The sequence below is a fragment of the Portunus trituberculatus genome, chromosome 17, assembly GCF_017591435.1.
Source record: "Portunus trituberculatus isolate SZX2019 chromosome 17, ASM1759143v1, whole genome shotgun sequence".
Taxonomy (NCBI): Eukaryota; Metazoa; Arthropoda; class Malacostraca; order Decapoda; family Portunidae; genus Portunus; species Portunus trituberculatus.
In genome coordinates, this window is record NC_059271.1 from 7,722,501 (window position 1) to 7,739,644 (window position 17,144).

Here is a 17,144-nt window from a genome sequence, read left to right on the forward strand (position 1 = left end):
TCTTGACTCCATCTACTGTCTGTACTATTTTCAAGTCAGCAGACTCTATTAAGAAGGCTGGTGAGACCGTATCTTCCTTGCAAGCTAAAAGAACCACCTGAACTCGTGACTCTACAATGGATAAAATGGAAAGCTTTGTGGAAATGTGGTACATAAGTTTTGTATGCGGTACAATGATGCGCCCGTTGTTTACATTTCACAGGTTGCTGGTTAGTGTCTTTTCCGTTTCACTCTCCCTCCCTTCATAAATTTAAGATCATCAACATTATAAAGTTACGTACATACATACATTAGTGTACATTATAAAGACTTAAATTAAACTGCCTAAATGTTTAACTTCATAGTTTTTAATTTCAGTAAACCTTTCACTGTACTATGATGCACTCTCGCTTTGTTTACTCTCAATGGAAGTTCAAGTCAGGGGTTAAACTTGTTATAATCGGTTCACTTAATGAAGGTATTTTTAGGAACGTAACCCCTTCATTAAGCGGGGCTTGCCTGTACCATCTTTCGAGCTGAAATAAAATCTTTTGCCTTCACATATTAGAACATATGTACAAAACAGACCAATAAACAATAAATAAAGCTAATAAGACATGATATAAAGGCTGTAACTCTCGGTTTTTCACCAGTTTCCCTCGCCCACTTTCGTCCTTGCTGCCATCACCGTTGTCCTTATCCCCACTGGTACCATCTATTGCGCTGGTAGAGGCCATGTTGGCAGTAAATCGCCAGAATTCACTCCTACGCTAGCAGAACAGAGGGTAGCACAAACACAATGGCTGAAGGGGACTCCCACACTGTGTTCTGATAGGTATAGAGAGAGGTCTGAATTCACTGGGGAGCCGCATGGTTCGCTTGCAAGGAAGATACAGTCTCACCAGCCTTCTTAATAAAGTCTGCTGACTTGAAAATAGAAGAGACAGTAGATGGAGTCAAGATGGTTGCGAGCAATGCTATTAGTTTTCTCGCCTCTCATGTCTGTGAATAATATCCAGATTCACTTCGAGAGTAAGAGACTTCCTGGTCTTCTTAGCAATGTTAGGCGACATTGCAGAGCGTTTTGGTGGTAAATTGAGCAAGGGAAGACGAGCTGTAGGGAAGAACTAGCAAGTCTTATATACAGCATCATAAAATGCTCAATAGAAAATGGAACAATACCAGTAGAATGGAAAAGAGCTGAGGTGGTTCCCATATATAAGAGCGGAAGGAAGGAAGAACCTTTAAATTACAGACTGGTATCACTAACTAGTGTAATATGCAAGATGTGTGAAAGAATAATAAAGAAACAATGGATCGAGTTCTTTGAAGACAACAAATTAATATCAAATAGCCAATTAGGTTTTAGAAAAAGACGGTCGTGTGTAACTAATTTACTGAGTTTCTATTCTAGAATAGTTGATAAAGTACAAGAGAGAGAGAGGGATGGGTTGACTGTATTTATTTGGATTTAAAAAAGGTGTTTGACAAAGTGCCACATGCAAGATTACTGTGGAAGTTAGAGGAGAAGGGTGGCTTAAAAGAAAGCACATTGAGATGGATGGAAAATTATTTGAGGGGGAGAGAAATAAGGACGGTAGTTAAAGATATGAAGTCCAAGTGGAGAGCAGTAGAAAGCGGAGTGCCACAGGGGTCAGTATTGGCACCAATACTTTTCCTCATTTATATTAACGACATGCCAGAAGGAGTGAACAGCTACATAAATCTGTTTGCAGATGATACGAAACTGTGCAGAGTTATAAAGCAAAAGAGGATTGTGAAATACTGCAAGAAGACCTAAATAAGATCTGGGAATGGAGTAAAAGTGGGAAATGGAATTCAATGTGAACAAAAGCCATGTCATGGAAATGGGAAAGAGTGAAAGACGACCTGTGGGAATCTATAAGATGGGAGATGGAGTAGAACTGGAGAAAGTAAAAAGGAAAAGGACTTAGGAGTGACGATGGAAGAAAACAATCAACCAGTAAGCCATATTGATAGAATTTTTAGAGAAACATATAATTTGCTAAGGAATATTGGAGTAGCATTTCACTACATGGACAAAGAAATGATGAAGAAATTGATAAGTACTATAATAAGACCCAGATTGGAATATGCAGGAGTAGTGTGGACCCCTCATAAAAAGAAACACATAAGGAAGTTGGAGAGACTACAAAAAATGGCTACAAAAATGGTTCCAGAATTTGAAGGGATGACATATGAGGAGAGACTAAAGGCTATGGATCTACCAACCCTGGAACAAAGAAGGGAGAGAGGAGATTTGATACAAGTTTATAAATTGATCAACAGAATGGACCAAGTGGATAATGAGAAACTGATCCTGAGAGAAGAATTTGACATTCGAAGCACAAGATTGCATAGTAAAAAGCTGAGAAAAGGAAGATATCTGAGAGATGTAAAAAAATATAGTTTCCCGCAAAGATGTATTGAGAAGTGGAACAGTTTGAATGAAGTAGTGTCTGAAACGAGTGTGCATACTTTTAAAGTAAGATTGGATAAGTGCAGATATGGAGACGGGGCTACACAAGCATAAAGCCCAGGCCCTGTAAAATTACAACTAGGTAAATACAACTAGGTAGATGCAGACACACACACACACACACACGCCCGGTAGCTCAGTGGTTAGAGCGCTGGCTTCACAAGCCAGAGGACCAGGGTTCGATTCCCCGGCCGGGTGGAGATATTTGGGTGTGTCTCCTTTCACGTGTAGCCCCTATTCACCTAGCAGTGAGTAGGTATGGGATGTAAATCGAGGAGTTGTGACCTTGTTGTCCCGGTGTGTGGTGTGTGCCTGGTCTCAGGCCTATCCTGAGATCGGAAATAATGAGCTCTGAGCTCGTTCCGTAGGGTAACGTCTGGCTGTCTCGTCAGAGACTGCAGCAGATCAAACAGTGAAACACACACACACACACACACACACACACACTTATAAATGAATTAATAAAATGATAGATAAATAGAAATGAATGATATTAAAAACCAAGGGATACGATATTAACTAACATTTCTGTAATTACTCCAATCATTTCAACTTGATAAGCTTTCTCAAACACCACATAATTGCCAAATGTAAGACATTACTGCATCCTTAGTATGGAGCTCATGACTCTTGTCTTGACAGGTGAAGCTAAATGAAGTTCAATAATGCATTGTAATGTATTGTTTTGCAGGAGAAGCAGAGTCGATGGTGACAGAGATTAATTTTCCACGCCTCTCAATATTCCGGCCTGCTTTGCTTCTTTGTGAGCGTGAGGAGACAAGGCCTGTGGAGAAGATAGCACAGGTAAGGCATCATCACCATCACCATCAGCATTATTATTGGCATCACTTCACTATTTCTAATATCAAACCAGAAAGAATGATGGTGTGATGGACGATGAAGTGAAACAAAATGCAAAAGAGTCACATTTATTTGTTAAACCACTTAGTTTCTGGTGAAATATATGCATGTTTTTTTAATTTTTTTTTTTTTTATATCTTGACCTATAGTGCCTGTAGATAACTTGAAGAGTATAGGAAGTTCTGTTAAGCTTCCACCCATTTTATTTATAGTGGTACCCGTATTAGGGCCCATACCACCACCCAAACACATTTTTGGTGTAACCGCCTAGAACCTGGGTATCATGATGACTTGTAGGTAACTTTAAACCACTGGCCAAATGGAAAGTATCAAGGCAATACGTGGTGGAATTCGAACCTATGCATGGATGTCTGTCCGATCCCACACTCACCACCTTATCCACTATGCCATTGTTTCGTGCACATAAGTGACTTTGAATATGCAGTCCAACTCTCTCTCTCTCTCTCTCTCTCTCTCTCTCTCTTCCTTTTTTTTTTTTTTTTTTTTTTTTTATGAAGGGAAGAGAGCCAGCCAAGGGCAAAAAAAAAAAAAAAAAAAAAAGATAAAAAAGAAGGCCCACTTTAGTGGCTCTTTACAAAGAGAAAAACATCAGCCAAAATTAGGGAGCAAATGCCTCGATACTTCCCTCTTAAAAGAAGACAAGTCGTAGGAAGTCGGAAATACAGATGCAGGGAGGGAGTTCCAGAGTTTACCAGTGAAAGGTATGAATGATTCAGAGTACTGGTTAAGGTGGAAATTCGATGACTCGATATCAATATCGGTTTTTTGGCTCTCCCATTGCTATTTTTTCACTGAATTCAATAATATTTATACACAAGGTGTACGTTTATGGTGTACATCTTCAGTGTTAATTTGGTACAGAAATGTGGCGTAGTTTTTTTGCAATAAATATTTTTTCGGCGATAAGAAAATAATTCAAAATACCATTATAAAATCAAAACTAATAACAGTGTGGCAATTTCCTCTTAACCACATATAATATACATAACAACAAATAAATGTTAGCATCGGCATACACATAACCTATGTTATAAAAATTTCATTACACGCCAAATTGTTACCTTTTTTTCATAAAAAATTTGAGTTTATAAGCCTGTTGTAAATTTATTTGAGTGAGTTCATGCATTATCATGCTGGCATTTGTTAAGATGAGGTTGTTGATCATTTTGCTGCAAAAATTTTGAAATTGACCAATTACTGAAAAAGTTATTCAACAATATATGCTGAAAAACTGAAAGTCGAGAAAAACGCATTTTTCTGTGAACATCTTCAAAACCCCCACATAACTCACTCCAATATGTACCAAACTCAGATATGTACTTACATAATCCCTTGACAACTGCTTGGAGGCTGGTAGTGGCTGTTTAGATAGTTTCAGGCCATGTTACATCATGGGAATGTCGTCTATATAGCCTCTCTGAATGGTGAGCTCTCACTTGCCTGTCAGCCTTACAGGCTCCTGGTCCCCTGTTATTATCATATTAGAATATATAACATATCACTGATAGGTTATATATATCTAGTATGAAAACCTGAGTCTTTCTTTTACCACTTACACATGGCATTGTCACAATTTGGGGACTCAACACGTGTAAAGTACGATAACACAGGTAGGCTGCAGGCACGCGCACTTCCTAAGGCTGTATCAATTGGTACTGAGGATTTAGCATCTTCCTCACCCTCACTGCCTGATCCTAAACTATCGTACAAGTACATCACGCAAAAAAAAAATAAAACAGCTCAAAAAAGGAAATAAATACAAGCAAAACAAAGACTAGAAGAAAAAGGGCGTATGCGCTTGGGTATTTAAAGGGCCGGCCCTTTAAACCCGCCATTACCAGGTAAGCAGTGCGTTATGCGCCTGGCAACTTCGGCCATGGCTTCCCTCTCCAGAGACGAACCCAAGTACCAAGTTTCCAATTTTTCAATTTTTTTGACCAAATTAACGAATTTCCCCCTTAACTCTTGCATTACAGAGGTGGACAGAATACGGATGAGAGGAATAAGAAAACCTTGAGCAGCAAGGCTGCAGGAGGAGGGGAGGCATGCAGTTAGCAAGATCAGTAGAACAGTTAGCATGAAAATAGCGATAAAAGATAGAAAGAGATGCAACATTTCGGCAGTGAGAAAGAGGCTGAAGACAGTTAGTCAGAGGAGGGGAGTTGATGAGACGAAAAGCTTTTGATTCCATCCTATCTAGTAAAACTGTATGACTGGAACCCCCCCAAACATGCAAAGAATACTCCATACAGGGGCAGATAAGGCCCCTTCATAGAGTAAGCAGTTGGAGGGGCGAGAAAAACTAGCTGAGGCGCCTCAGAATGCCTAACTTCATAGAAGCTGTTTTAGCAAAAGATGAGATGTGAAGTTTCCAGTTAAGATTATGAGTAAAGGACAGACTGAGGATATTCAGTGTGGAAGAGGGAGACAGTTGAGTGTCATTGAAGAAGAGGGGATAGTTGTCTGGAAGGTTGTGTCGAGTTGATAGATGGAGGAATTGAGTTTTTGAGGCATTGAAAACTACTAGATTTTCTCTGCCTCAATCGGAAATCTTAGAAAGATTGGAAGTCAGGCGTTCTGTGGTATCCCTGCATGATCTGTTGACTTCCTGAAGGGTTGGTCATCACTGAAAGGACATGGAAAGATGTAGGGTGGTATCAACAGCGTAGGAGTGGATAGGGCAAGAAGTTTGGTTAAGAAGGTCATTAATGAATAATAGAAAGATAGTGGGTGACAGGACAGAACCCTGAGTAACACCACTAGTAATAGATTTAGGAGAAGAACAGTGGCCGTGTACCACAGCAGCAATAGAACTCTCTTGTAGCTACTTCAAGAGAGTGAGTGAAAAAAAAGAGTAGATTATATTTTGCCTTTTTATCATTGTGTTATTGAAAGAAATGTTTATGCAGAGAAATCAGTTGACCAAAGAAGCCTTCACTGGTGACACTAGACCAACAGCACACTTTGTTTCGCTCTTATCCCATATGCTGCATTGAACTCATGAATTTATTTGTGTAAGGATGAACTAGGAAGTTAAGGGGAAATATGTAACATCAGTACATAAGTGTTAGGTATTTCTTGGCAAGTGTGTGTTTCAATAATGAGCTGCTTAACCATCATAGTAATGTGTCAAGGCTTTCACTCACGGTCGGTTTGCTCCCAAAGAAGAGATTACGTTATCCCTGTCTCAGGAGTTTTAAGGGTCTGGATATTAAGAGAAAATCTCACCCTCCCCAGCCGTCCGTGGCCTCTACTCACTGCACAACACTATTATAACTCTGCTTACCTCCAACAGTCTCCCAGGGCTTCACTCTGGTTTTATGATCAGTTACGTGAATAATTGGAATAATTCAAAAGCAAGACATAAATAAACATAGGTATATTACATAAAGAAAATATAGGCAATGCATGAAATAATACAAAAATAAAATATCAATGGTACACATATAAATCATGAAAAAATATTAATTTCATAAGAATTAACCCAGGGGACGACACTACTCCAGATCAGTGGTCCTCACAAATCTCAACTGAGATAAGATCCAAGGCCACAGCTGGACACATGGATTGCAATCAATCAATACTTTCAAAGTTAATCATTAACTCCACATGTCAAGAAATGCTGTAGTAACATCCCATCAACACCTAATTCAACACAGTATGAGCAAAAGCAAAATATCCCCAAAATCACACTCCACCTCACACCTCACCCGTGCTCTCCCTCAGCTGACGCCACTACCTCCTAAAGATTCGTCACCAACAAGAAAACACCACACAACCCATGAAAAGTCTCCGAGATCCACTTATAGTCACCACTCCCACTATGCGGTCCTTCCCGCTCAAAAGCCTCTCCACATCACCACTTGTTTTCACCACAGCTGGTCTTGCCAGACCTTATAAACACCACAAAAATCTCACAGACAACACCACCAACCTTTAGGGCCAGAGCACAAATAACTAACACACTTTATACCCACGACATCACCACAGAATTTCTCCAACACCACTAAAACACATCCATCCCAGGAGGCGCCTGATGAGGAAGAGAGAAAAAAAAGAAGCGCGGGCTCTCACAATGCAACGGGGGCAACAAAAAAACGCATAGCCTTGCGTGAAGACGTTACTCCTTATTCTACATTTAAATTCGCTCATCATAAACATAATAATAATAATAATGATATATATAGACAATAAAATAAAGAAAATCAAGGCACAAACCATAACAAATGTTAGCAGCTCGTGACTGAGTTTTTGTGTGTTTTTCTAAGACAGAATGGCAAACATCTCACAGGTGCGTTCCTTGCAGGTTGTTGTTCGAGGCTTTGACTGGCGGAACAAAATCAGCATAGGGACGGACACGGTGGCAAGAGCCATGGTCATCAATGCCCTGGAACCACAGTCACCCACCAAGTCTGAGGAGTGCAAAGTGGAGATCTTTCAAAATACTGACATCCTGCGGCTTGGCATTGACTGATGGTCCCCCAAGAGTCACATGGCAGGGTTGTGCCCACGCTTGGCCGACAGAGATGGAGGTGGTGTTTGTGTTTGCACATTAGGTATTTCATCACACAAACAGCTGTACTTGGTGTGTAAAATGTTGATTGGTACCAGCTAGTGGTGTTTGATTATTAAACTGATGCATCAATTTCACATCCATTTTACAGAGAGGTTTCTTTGAATTGTCACTCTTATTTCAGATGAAGTCAGATTATTGCCTAGATCTTTCTCACATTTGCTTTCAATCTAGTTTTGCTAAAGTTGTGTGTGAATGCATATTGATTGTATGGTTGTATATTTTGTTGAGTATATTTTCATATACTGTTGATTAGTTTTATCAGACCAACAATGACACACACACACACACACACACACACACACACACACACACACACACACACACACACACACACACCATCACCATATTTTCTGGCATATAAAGCATGTCCAAGAAGTGATTGAGTACATAATTTAAATCCAGAAGTATGTGGTTAATTTCCATTTATTAACTCCGTGTAGATTTTGCCCTGTAATATTTGTCATTTTGTTTTTAACAGTCAGAGAGTTCATGGATAAGAAAGATGACCAATAGGACCTAAGCAAAGATAATATGATAAGGAAGATCTTAATATCCATTTTTTTGGGGGGAAGAATAAAATATTAGTATCAATAATATGTACTAAACAAAATGGCTTGAGAGAAGTACTTTCATACCAACAACAGGGTAAACATGCATACTTCATTGTCTTAGGTATTGATGTTGAGATACTGCATATTGATCCCTGCTGACACTGTTCATGTATTCCATTTATAATCCTCCCCTTTATTTTAGTGATTTTCTTCACTGGTCACTCTCCTTCTATTCTCTTCATGTATAGAGTTGAAAGATGAGAACAGTTAAGACTAAGTAAAGTAGGAATGTGGTAACTGCACCACCTGTTGGAGTCATCTGTATCAGTGTGTGGTGGGAGCCTGGGTGGTCAGCCATGCTGCCTCCAGGTCATGCTGCTTAGATATCCACATTTGTTGTATTTTGCTAATAACCAAACAACACGATGAGGAGGGATGAAAGCCTCTCTCTTGGCTTGCCCATTTCCTTGAAAGTAAGACACAAAATGCCTATTAGCTAAAAATACCAAAAGGATTTGATATGAATTTGAATGCAATAGAAATAACCAATAGTTAGGATAAAATTAATTTTGGTGGAAAATAGAATATTGAAAGTGATGTAGTACATAGCTACACCTTAGATAATCATGTGTTCTATATGCCAAAAAATACAGTAATTACAGATGTTATTAACTTTTTTTCCATGAATTAATTAAATGGTTAAAAACCCACCTTTTCCTGAGAAGTGTTAGATGTGGTGCTACAAATTAATGGTGCATTTGGTACTTTTATAGAATCATGTTTTTGATGTTTAGGACCAAGGCATTGAGCTTATGTATGTGATATATTTGTTTGGTATATGTCACCCTTTGTATGTAGGGTAGGTTAAGAAACCTGTGTATGTGTTTATGATTAAGTGTGTAAAAGGTTGCCTTATTTATCCTTAAACCACTCTCAGCAAGTGTTCTGAGGGTACACTGGCTCTGGCTCCTCCACTGTCACCATGCATGTTATGCTGCATATTATTCATACACAGTTCTAAAGGTGACTTCCCTACAGGAAGGATTTGATAAGCAAGAGTCAGAGTAGCAAATAGTTGGTTGTAAGCAAGTTTAACTGGTGTTGCCAAACTGATCTCTACCTTAACACACACATTTTCCTTTGCCTTAATTGAGATTCATCAAAGTTTGCAGGGCCTCGTCCACAGAATTACCAGATTTTGCCTGTACACTGGGCAAAGCTTTTATGTTGAGCACACAAGAGTTGTCAATTGTCATCCATATCTGGCAGCAAATGATCAAACAACTTGACAGATTGGTCTTAGCTGGTGGTTCTGCTTCACCACAGACACAGGCATTCTGTCAATCCTGCCTAGATAATAGTCGTGAGGTAAGTGCCAGTCAGGCAGTGCTGGCGTGATAGGGCCTTGACCTCCATGGGAGGAGAGAACTGACCAACCTTAAGATTGTAAACCATATAAATTATTTTGGACTTTTATGTAAAAGGGACTCTTGCTAAGGGCAACAAAACATAAAAGAATTAAAGTCCACTGAAATTATCAGTTGTAAAAGAGAACAGCCCACTGGTATTAGGGAACTAGACAGAATATGGATGAGAGTGTGAAGTCTTGTGGATTGAAGCTATGGAAGTTGAGGAGGCATGCAATTAGAATGCTCTGAAGAGTAGTTAATGTAAAAAAGTAATAGTGGATAGCAAAAGATCCTTCGCCCCCTCCCTCCCAACCCCACTAAAGAAATAAGAAGTCAACTTCTGTATAGCTTTGTGCAATTGACCACATGAACTTACCTTGACTGCCTGCTTGGTAATGGCTATATGTGGCACTTCATATGTGAGTCTGGAGATGCTGGCTTGTTGATGCACACGCTGCAAGCTTTGCCAGACTTGCCTTGTGGGTGTAGGTGTTATCTCACCTGCACTTAAATGCCTACATACCTCACTGGATCTTCTTTCACAATCTTCCATATGCTGACCATGACTTGGAAATGTACTTTTTTGACATTTATTTATTTCTTTACTTTTAAGTGAGACACAGGAAACAAAGTAAATACTGTAATATACTTTTGAATTGTGTATAATATTGTTCAGATTCTTGGAAACATTTTCACTTAGAGAATTTGTGCTGCCGTGACTCATGTTTTGGTCAAGTAAAAGGTTTAAGTCTGTTTGAATGTAGACATAGATGAGTTAAGTCACCTTCTGCTGAGCAACATTCCTGGTGCCTTTCATTCACCCTGGCATTGCTTGAACTGGTCCACACAATTGAGTACTACCTGATGGACACTTGCTTGATGTCTGTTGTTTGGGCAGAGTTGATGGGCTAACACTGTTATGTCTTCTGTCAAGCAAAATCAGACAAAGCCATTCCTTTTGTTTTTATTTACTATTTTCTTTTTTTTGCACATTATCATGCACAACTATTGTGACATATCATGATGATTATATTGTAGCAGGAACTGCCAACTACCTATCAGCTAACAGTGGTAGAGTGTGACTGCTCCCACCAGCACCCTGTGTGTATAACAGTGCACAGGCTTTGCTCAGGAAATAGGAAAATTTCAGCAGGCACTGTTCAATCATGTGGATGAGACTTAAATCACATTAAATTCCCATTGTTATCCTAACAAAACCATGTGGTCTTATTTACTTAGCTTTAGGCATACCTTTCTGTCTCATAGAGCAGCAAAACACATTTGGCCTAGCTCTTGTGGACATAGCAACATGTTTTGAAGTGTGATGTTTGTATCATTTCAATATGAAAGAACATGATGAGGCTAATGTAGGTGTAGGAAAATAAATGGATACCAAATTCACAGTTTTATGTTGTTACTGCCCTTCATGACTAATTGATTGATAGTATATAATTTTACAGACATGTGACCATTTTTCACACTTACAGTGTGCTATCCAGGAAAGAATCATAAGGTATGAAGAGCAGGTTCCACATTGACATAAGTCAACCATGGTTAACTTGCTGCTCCTCACTAGCTTATGTGATTTTATTTATGTATTCATCAAGTCCTTGTTTCTAAGTGCCATCTCCAAAAATCTCACATTTTCCTGGCTTTTCTTAGTGGTGTGTACATTGCTTTCCATTTCAAGTTATGCCACATCTCAATCTAGATCTTTGATTTATATCAAACATTTACAGTGAACTCATCACCATATGCCATTCAATAACACCTATTCTTGCATCACCATTATCATCAGCAGAAGCCCATGCAGTCTGAACAACTCTTTAAATTTTTTACACATCAGTGAAAACATAATGTATAGTTAGTCTTGTCCACAAAAGATTGATCTTTATCAGCTGTATAGTTCCACTGCGTAGCAAAGAATTCCCCACTGGTTTGAGGTATTAAGCTGCATACCATGCAATGTCTAGGAACATCTTGACATGGTTGTTGACTTTACATCATTTGTTTACTATTTATTTCATTGATTATATCTTTACAACTTTGTTCTGTACCTGTAGAAGTGTGCCTTGGACTTGAGCCACAGTGTACAGGTTCCCTCTCTTCTAATCACTTCAGTTATAAGGAAATTGAGTACCAGGCATATTCTCTGAAGCCATAATTTATTGTATAAGAATAAACAATAGGTATGTTAACACGTTACCCGCGATATAGCAACACCCAACACACGCCCATCGCGGCAATTTTCAGACCACTCTCCCGCCAGTCATAGTGCAGCCACGAGAGAGAAATCACGTAGGTACCTTCGCTCCGTCCTAATGACTCATATGCACTGATAAAATTGGTGTCTCACCGGTGGCCCAACACGCGGTATTACAATATTTTCTTTCCCTATTGCGTCTTGAACCACCAGTGCACCACTCAACTTTTGTACCACCAGTGGCCCAATTCACCACATTGGAATATGTTGGTCTTCTGTCTTCTCATTGGAGAAGAGCCTAATAACATTAGACCTGGAAAAAGTCCTGGAGTCATATCAGGAAAAAGAAATCCTCATAGACTGACTGAGAAAGGTGGGCCTAAGAGAAACACAAGAAAAAGGTGTCGTGGCTGCTATGAAAAGATCTCTCTTTCTGAAGGTGGAAATAAAGCAAGAAGGATGAAGACATTCTGCTCTGAGTGTGAGGATAAGCCACACCTATGTATTACATGCTTTGCAGAGAAGCATGATACATAAAATACATGTCTTTCTTTTCCCTGTAAGGAAAAAAAAAAAAAAAAAAAAAAAATTCAGGATATATGTTACTGTACTAAAAATTGTTGTTTTTTTGGGTCTACATATTGCAATATCTTTGAATGTTACTGAAAGGATTTCAGTGACATAGTGTTTTTTTTTTTCATATGTATCATTAGTCTTGTTTTTTATTCACATTTCCAGTTCAGTGTGGGGAGATTGTATTTTCTTATGAATTATCTTTTGGATATCATTGGAAGAATTTGAGTGACATAATGCATTTTTTCATATGGATGTAACATTTATCATTATTTGTTTTCTTTTTTTGTCATTTTCAGTTTTACATGGGAAAATTAAATTTTTCTTATTAATTGTCTTTGAATGTTATTGAAAGTAATTCAGTGCCATAATTAATTTTTTTTCATATATGTAATTCATAATTATATATGTTTTTCAATTTCACATTTCAAGTTCTGCATAGGACCTTATATTTTTGTTTTTTTTCCACAATTTCTTACTATTCTTATGAAAAACACTTTATATTGAGTTTTGGAGTCTCAACATATTGTTTTGAAAATATATTGAAATACAAATTAGTGTTTGACTTTGAATTCTTTTCCCACTTCTCTACACCCTTTGTTACTGTATGAAACACTGAGAAATAACCAATCATTATTCAAATGAGAAAAAAATCTACAAATATTTTCTTTTGTTTAATCTCATTTGTGCCACCAGTGTACCACTTCCCCATGAAAAAATATAATCATTGGTACACCGGTGTACCATGACACGGGTAACGTGTTAAATATGTGAGTTGAAGTGTTGGCAGCAGTCAAGTTGAAACAGAACTGCCTGAAGTGTCAGTAGCAGGAAAGTTGAATAATGTGTAATAAACTCAAATTATCAACTCATTTAGAATAGGTGGTAAGATTCACAGATACACATTGCAGATCATGACGATACGCTGACCTTAACATTGAATGGGATAACAAAAACAAAACTAAGATAGCAGAGGGGCCTTAAACAACCCCAACAGACTGCTTCAGCTTAATCATCTCTCTCAAGTTGTCCTGACTCTCCTGCATGCTTCGCTCCAGGTACTCCTTGTTGCTCTGTAGGTTCGTGATCTTCTCATTACACTTAGCAACCTTGGCCTTCAGGTTTTCTCGCACCATTGGTATGTCCGTGAGGAGAAACATGCGGCCTACACTCTCATAAACTCTGGTGGTATCACCCAAGCTCTGCAATGGACAGAGAGTTGAGAATGGCTGTCTTAAAGTGTCTTACTTCACTCCTTGTTACTACAACCTGAAATTTCATTGAGGCTCAGACAATACACCAGTCTGACACTTGCTTATAATGGTGGGACATTTAAACTAACTTTGTGCAGTAGGCTTTTCTTAGCTTGTGTCTCCATTAAAGTTAAAAAGAGAGAGAGAGAGAGAGAGAGAGAGAGAGAGAGAGAGAGAGAGAGAGAGAGAGAGAGAGAGAGAGAGAGAGAGATGCTGTGTGTGTGTGTGTGTGTGTGTGTGTGTGTGTGTGTGTGTGTGTGTGTGTGTGTGTGTGTGTGTGAGTGGATTTGGGGGGGGAGGGGTTGACATTGACATTCTACCTGGATCTCCTTGTCAGTCAGTTGGGCGTGAACAATCTGCTTCTTGAGACTTTCCACTTGCACATCAGCAATTCTCAGTTTCTGGTTAGTCTCCTGCATCTTCCCCTGCAGCTCCATGAAAGCCTGGAAAGATATTGCCACTAGAATTGGCTTGACTGGTGAAATAATAACTGTACACCTCATGTGCCCATCACAGAAACACTTAGCAAGAGGTGTGGGGAGGAGTAATATACAAGCTCACTCTCTCGATGCTGTAATGATGGTTATAAATCTCATAAGAAGGAGACTGAGAAAACATGAGTGTAGCTGCAATTATCTATTTATTATCTTATATATAATGTAAAATAATCATATATATATATATATATATATATATATATATATATATATATATATATATATATATATATATATATATATATATATATATATATATATATATATATATATATATATATATATATATGCAGATGACAAAACAGTGATTTCCTGTTTTTTTTTTTTTAATGTAAGAGGGAAGAACTGGCTAAGGGCAACAAATATATAAAAAGGAAGAAAAAACAGGTCCACTCAGCTGCCAGTCCACCTAAAAATCTGAACAACAAAAATTACATAACAGAATAGATAAAAATAGATAAAAATAAAATCAAATTAATTCTATACACATACATCACAGAGTGCAGCAAGGTGGTAATGCCACAACATACCACGTAACACCTACAACCACAAAGAAACACGGAAACACCCAGTGAAGATACAGAAGTGGTGCGATTAACACCACAATTTCATGCGAAATAGATAATGACCTGCTTCTTTCTTCAATCCCCGCCCCCACACTATGACAGGTGCGCGGCGGCCTACCCCCACCCTGGCCTGCCCTTATATAGCCCGCCCACCACCACCACCACCATCACCTGCCTGCACCACACACCCACACCGCACCACACGCACACACCCAATGTACAGAGTGAAGCTGAGGTGGCATGTTCACTCTTCCATTAATTGAAAGTATGAAAGCGTGAGTGCGGCGGTTCTTTTTCACCCTTGGCCAGCGTGACTCACCCAGGGGTTCAGGGCCACGGATGGGGAGGATGCTGGGATAACACGGGAAAAAAGGCTGAAAGAGACGTACCTTTTTCAGCTCCTGGTCTGGTTCTCCCTTAGACATCTTGCTTGGATTTATGAGAGGGAGGAGATGGAACACAAACACACAGGCGCGGCCCACACCTTACCCTGCTCCAGCCACTCACTGTTGCCACTTTCCACTACTCACTCACACACTCAACCAAGACTGTCGCCGACACTGCTGCTTGCGTTACTTTTTGCGTGTCACTTTGTGATTCACACAGCAAAACAGATACAGATTCGATACATTGTTTTGATGCACCTACCTTTGGTCAGTACATTTTCATACTGATCAGTTTTATTAATTTAATAATGGGAGTTCTTTCATGTTGGCAACATTGGAGTCAGATGTAGCTCTATAAATACTGATTCTATGTTTGTAACGGCGTAAGTAGGATATTAAACATTCATATAATTCGTTGCTCACTTATCATATACAGGATGATATACAGGTCAATTAATATATTGTTAAATATAGGGCAACATAATTCTATGAATTATATTCATGGCGGGTGAAATGTTGAATTTGATGTCTACCTATCTACCCGTAGAGTTATATGTTTACTGGAGGTAAAACAAATAAACAAGTACTCGTATATCTCGATTCATAAAATGCCACTACGAAGCACGTGTCTGGGCCAGTCAATGGCGATAAGGGAAGTTTTGTTCGTCTATCTGAGAGAGAGAGAGAGAGAGAGAGAGAGAGAGAGAGAGAGAGAGAGAGTTGTATTAGAAAATCTTCTACAGAGGTACGAACAGATGGTAACAATGAGATATACATATAGATAGGTAAACTAGAAGCAAGTTAAGCATAGACAATGAAAGAAAAGAAAAGAAAATATTGTGACATGAAAACTTAACACATTGGGTCATAAACCTTACAAAACATTCTATAGGTAGGTACAGTCCAATGCGCTTTTTTTTTTTTTTTTTTAACACCTTCGGCCTTTATGAACCCTATAGTCCATTACCGAATCAAAACCCACGTTACCTAATACCTAGGTACTCAAGCCTCATTAGTAGACTTGCATGATTACTGATCGATACTATAGTCCAGATAGTCAGGACCACCACATATGTAAGAGAGAAAGGAAAATATATTATGCTGTGATAAGTAACAAAGGTATATTGAATACAAGGTATACGTATGGTTGACTTGAAACGCCCATTCTTTTCTCAGTAAATTACAACCAGAGAGCGCTTTGACCAGAGGATCCACGCAGCCATGTAAGACCTAAGCCATGCTGGGACCGAGAGTGGGTGTGTATAGTTGGGAAGGTGGGGGCGTGTTCTACTACGGCAAATGTTGGGGGAGGAGGGGGAAGTGGATATAAATAGCACGAGAGAGAGAGAGAGAGAGAGAGAGAGAGACCACAAACTACAACAATCACAATAAAAACAGTAAAAAGAAGAATACAGATAGACAGGTGAACGAAAGACATGGACGTCAATAAAGGAAAGACTACAAACACTGGACCATTTTGAGAGAGAGAGAGAGAGAGAGAGAGAGAGAGGCGAGACAAGTTCTCCGAGACACCAACAGATGGCGGCAGCTGTCCAATCAATCCCAAAACATGAAGTGGCCCTGAGGAGGCAGTGTTGTTCCCCTGTGTGTGTTGTTCCCTGTGTCACTCCAACCACCATGGGGACTTAGAGAACCCCGTCTGTCTGGGATATCGGAGGACAACGAAGGAGGCAACGAACCAATGAAAATGTCCGGAAAAGGCGACAAGGAAGGTGAGTACGGACTAGCATGTATGTCTGTATGTCTGT

At 39.1% G+C, this 17,144-nt stretch overlaps 3 protein-coding genes across 5 annotated transcripts in view; 2 read left to right on the plus strand and 1 right to left on the minus strand.

The window, feature by feature from the left end:
* LOC123504852 (oxidoreductase HTATIP2-like) overlaps positions 1 to 10,215 on the plus strand; it is a 20,661-nt gene extending 10,446 nt beyond the window's left edge. Inside the window, exons 4-5 of the mRNA XM_045255752.1 lie at positions 3,171 to 3,283; positions 7,668 to 10,215. Coding sequence (XP_045111687.1) covers positions 3,171 to 3,283; positions 7,668 to 7,835 — 281 coding nt within the window. The 3' untranslated portion in view covers positions 7,836 to 10,215. The remainder of the gene's footprint in view (positions 1 to 3,170; positions 3,284 to 7,667) is intronic.
* Positions 10,216 to 12,045: 1,830 nt separating this feature from the next.
* Positions 12,046 to 15,534, minus strand: LOC123504853 (prefoldin subunit 1-like). Its single transcript, XM_045255753.1, has 3 exons — positions 15,379 to 15,534; positions 14,247 to 14,369; positions 12,046 to 13,875 (listed from the first exon to the last, which is right to left on the minus strand). Exons 1-3 carry the CDS (start codon positions 15,412 to 15,414, stop codon positions 13,654 to 13,656), a joined length of 381 nt encoding a protein of 126 aa, XP_045111688.1. The 5' UTR covers positions 15,415 to 15,534; the 3' UTR covers positions 12,046 to 13,653.
* A 1,332-nt stretch (positions 15,535 to 16,866) lies between these two features.
* LOC123505163 (rap guanine nucleotide exchange factor 1-like) overlaps positions 16,867 to 17,144 on the plus strand; it is a 163,260-nt gene continuing 162,982 nt past the window's right edge. Inside the window, exon 1 of one of the 3 annotated variants that reach the window (XM_045256318.1) lies at positions 16,867 to 17,108. In XM_045256318.1, coding sequence (XP_045112253.1) covers positions 17,078 to 17,108 — 31 coding nt within the window. In that variant the 5' untranslated portion in view covers positions 16,867 to 17,077. The remainder of the gene's footprint in view (positions 17,109 to 17,144) is intronic. The other 2 variants (XM_045256322.1, XM_045256323.1) reach the window with 2 other exon arrangements.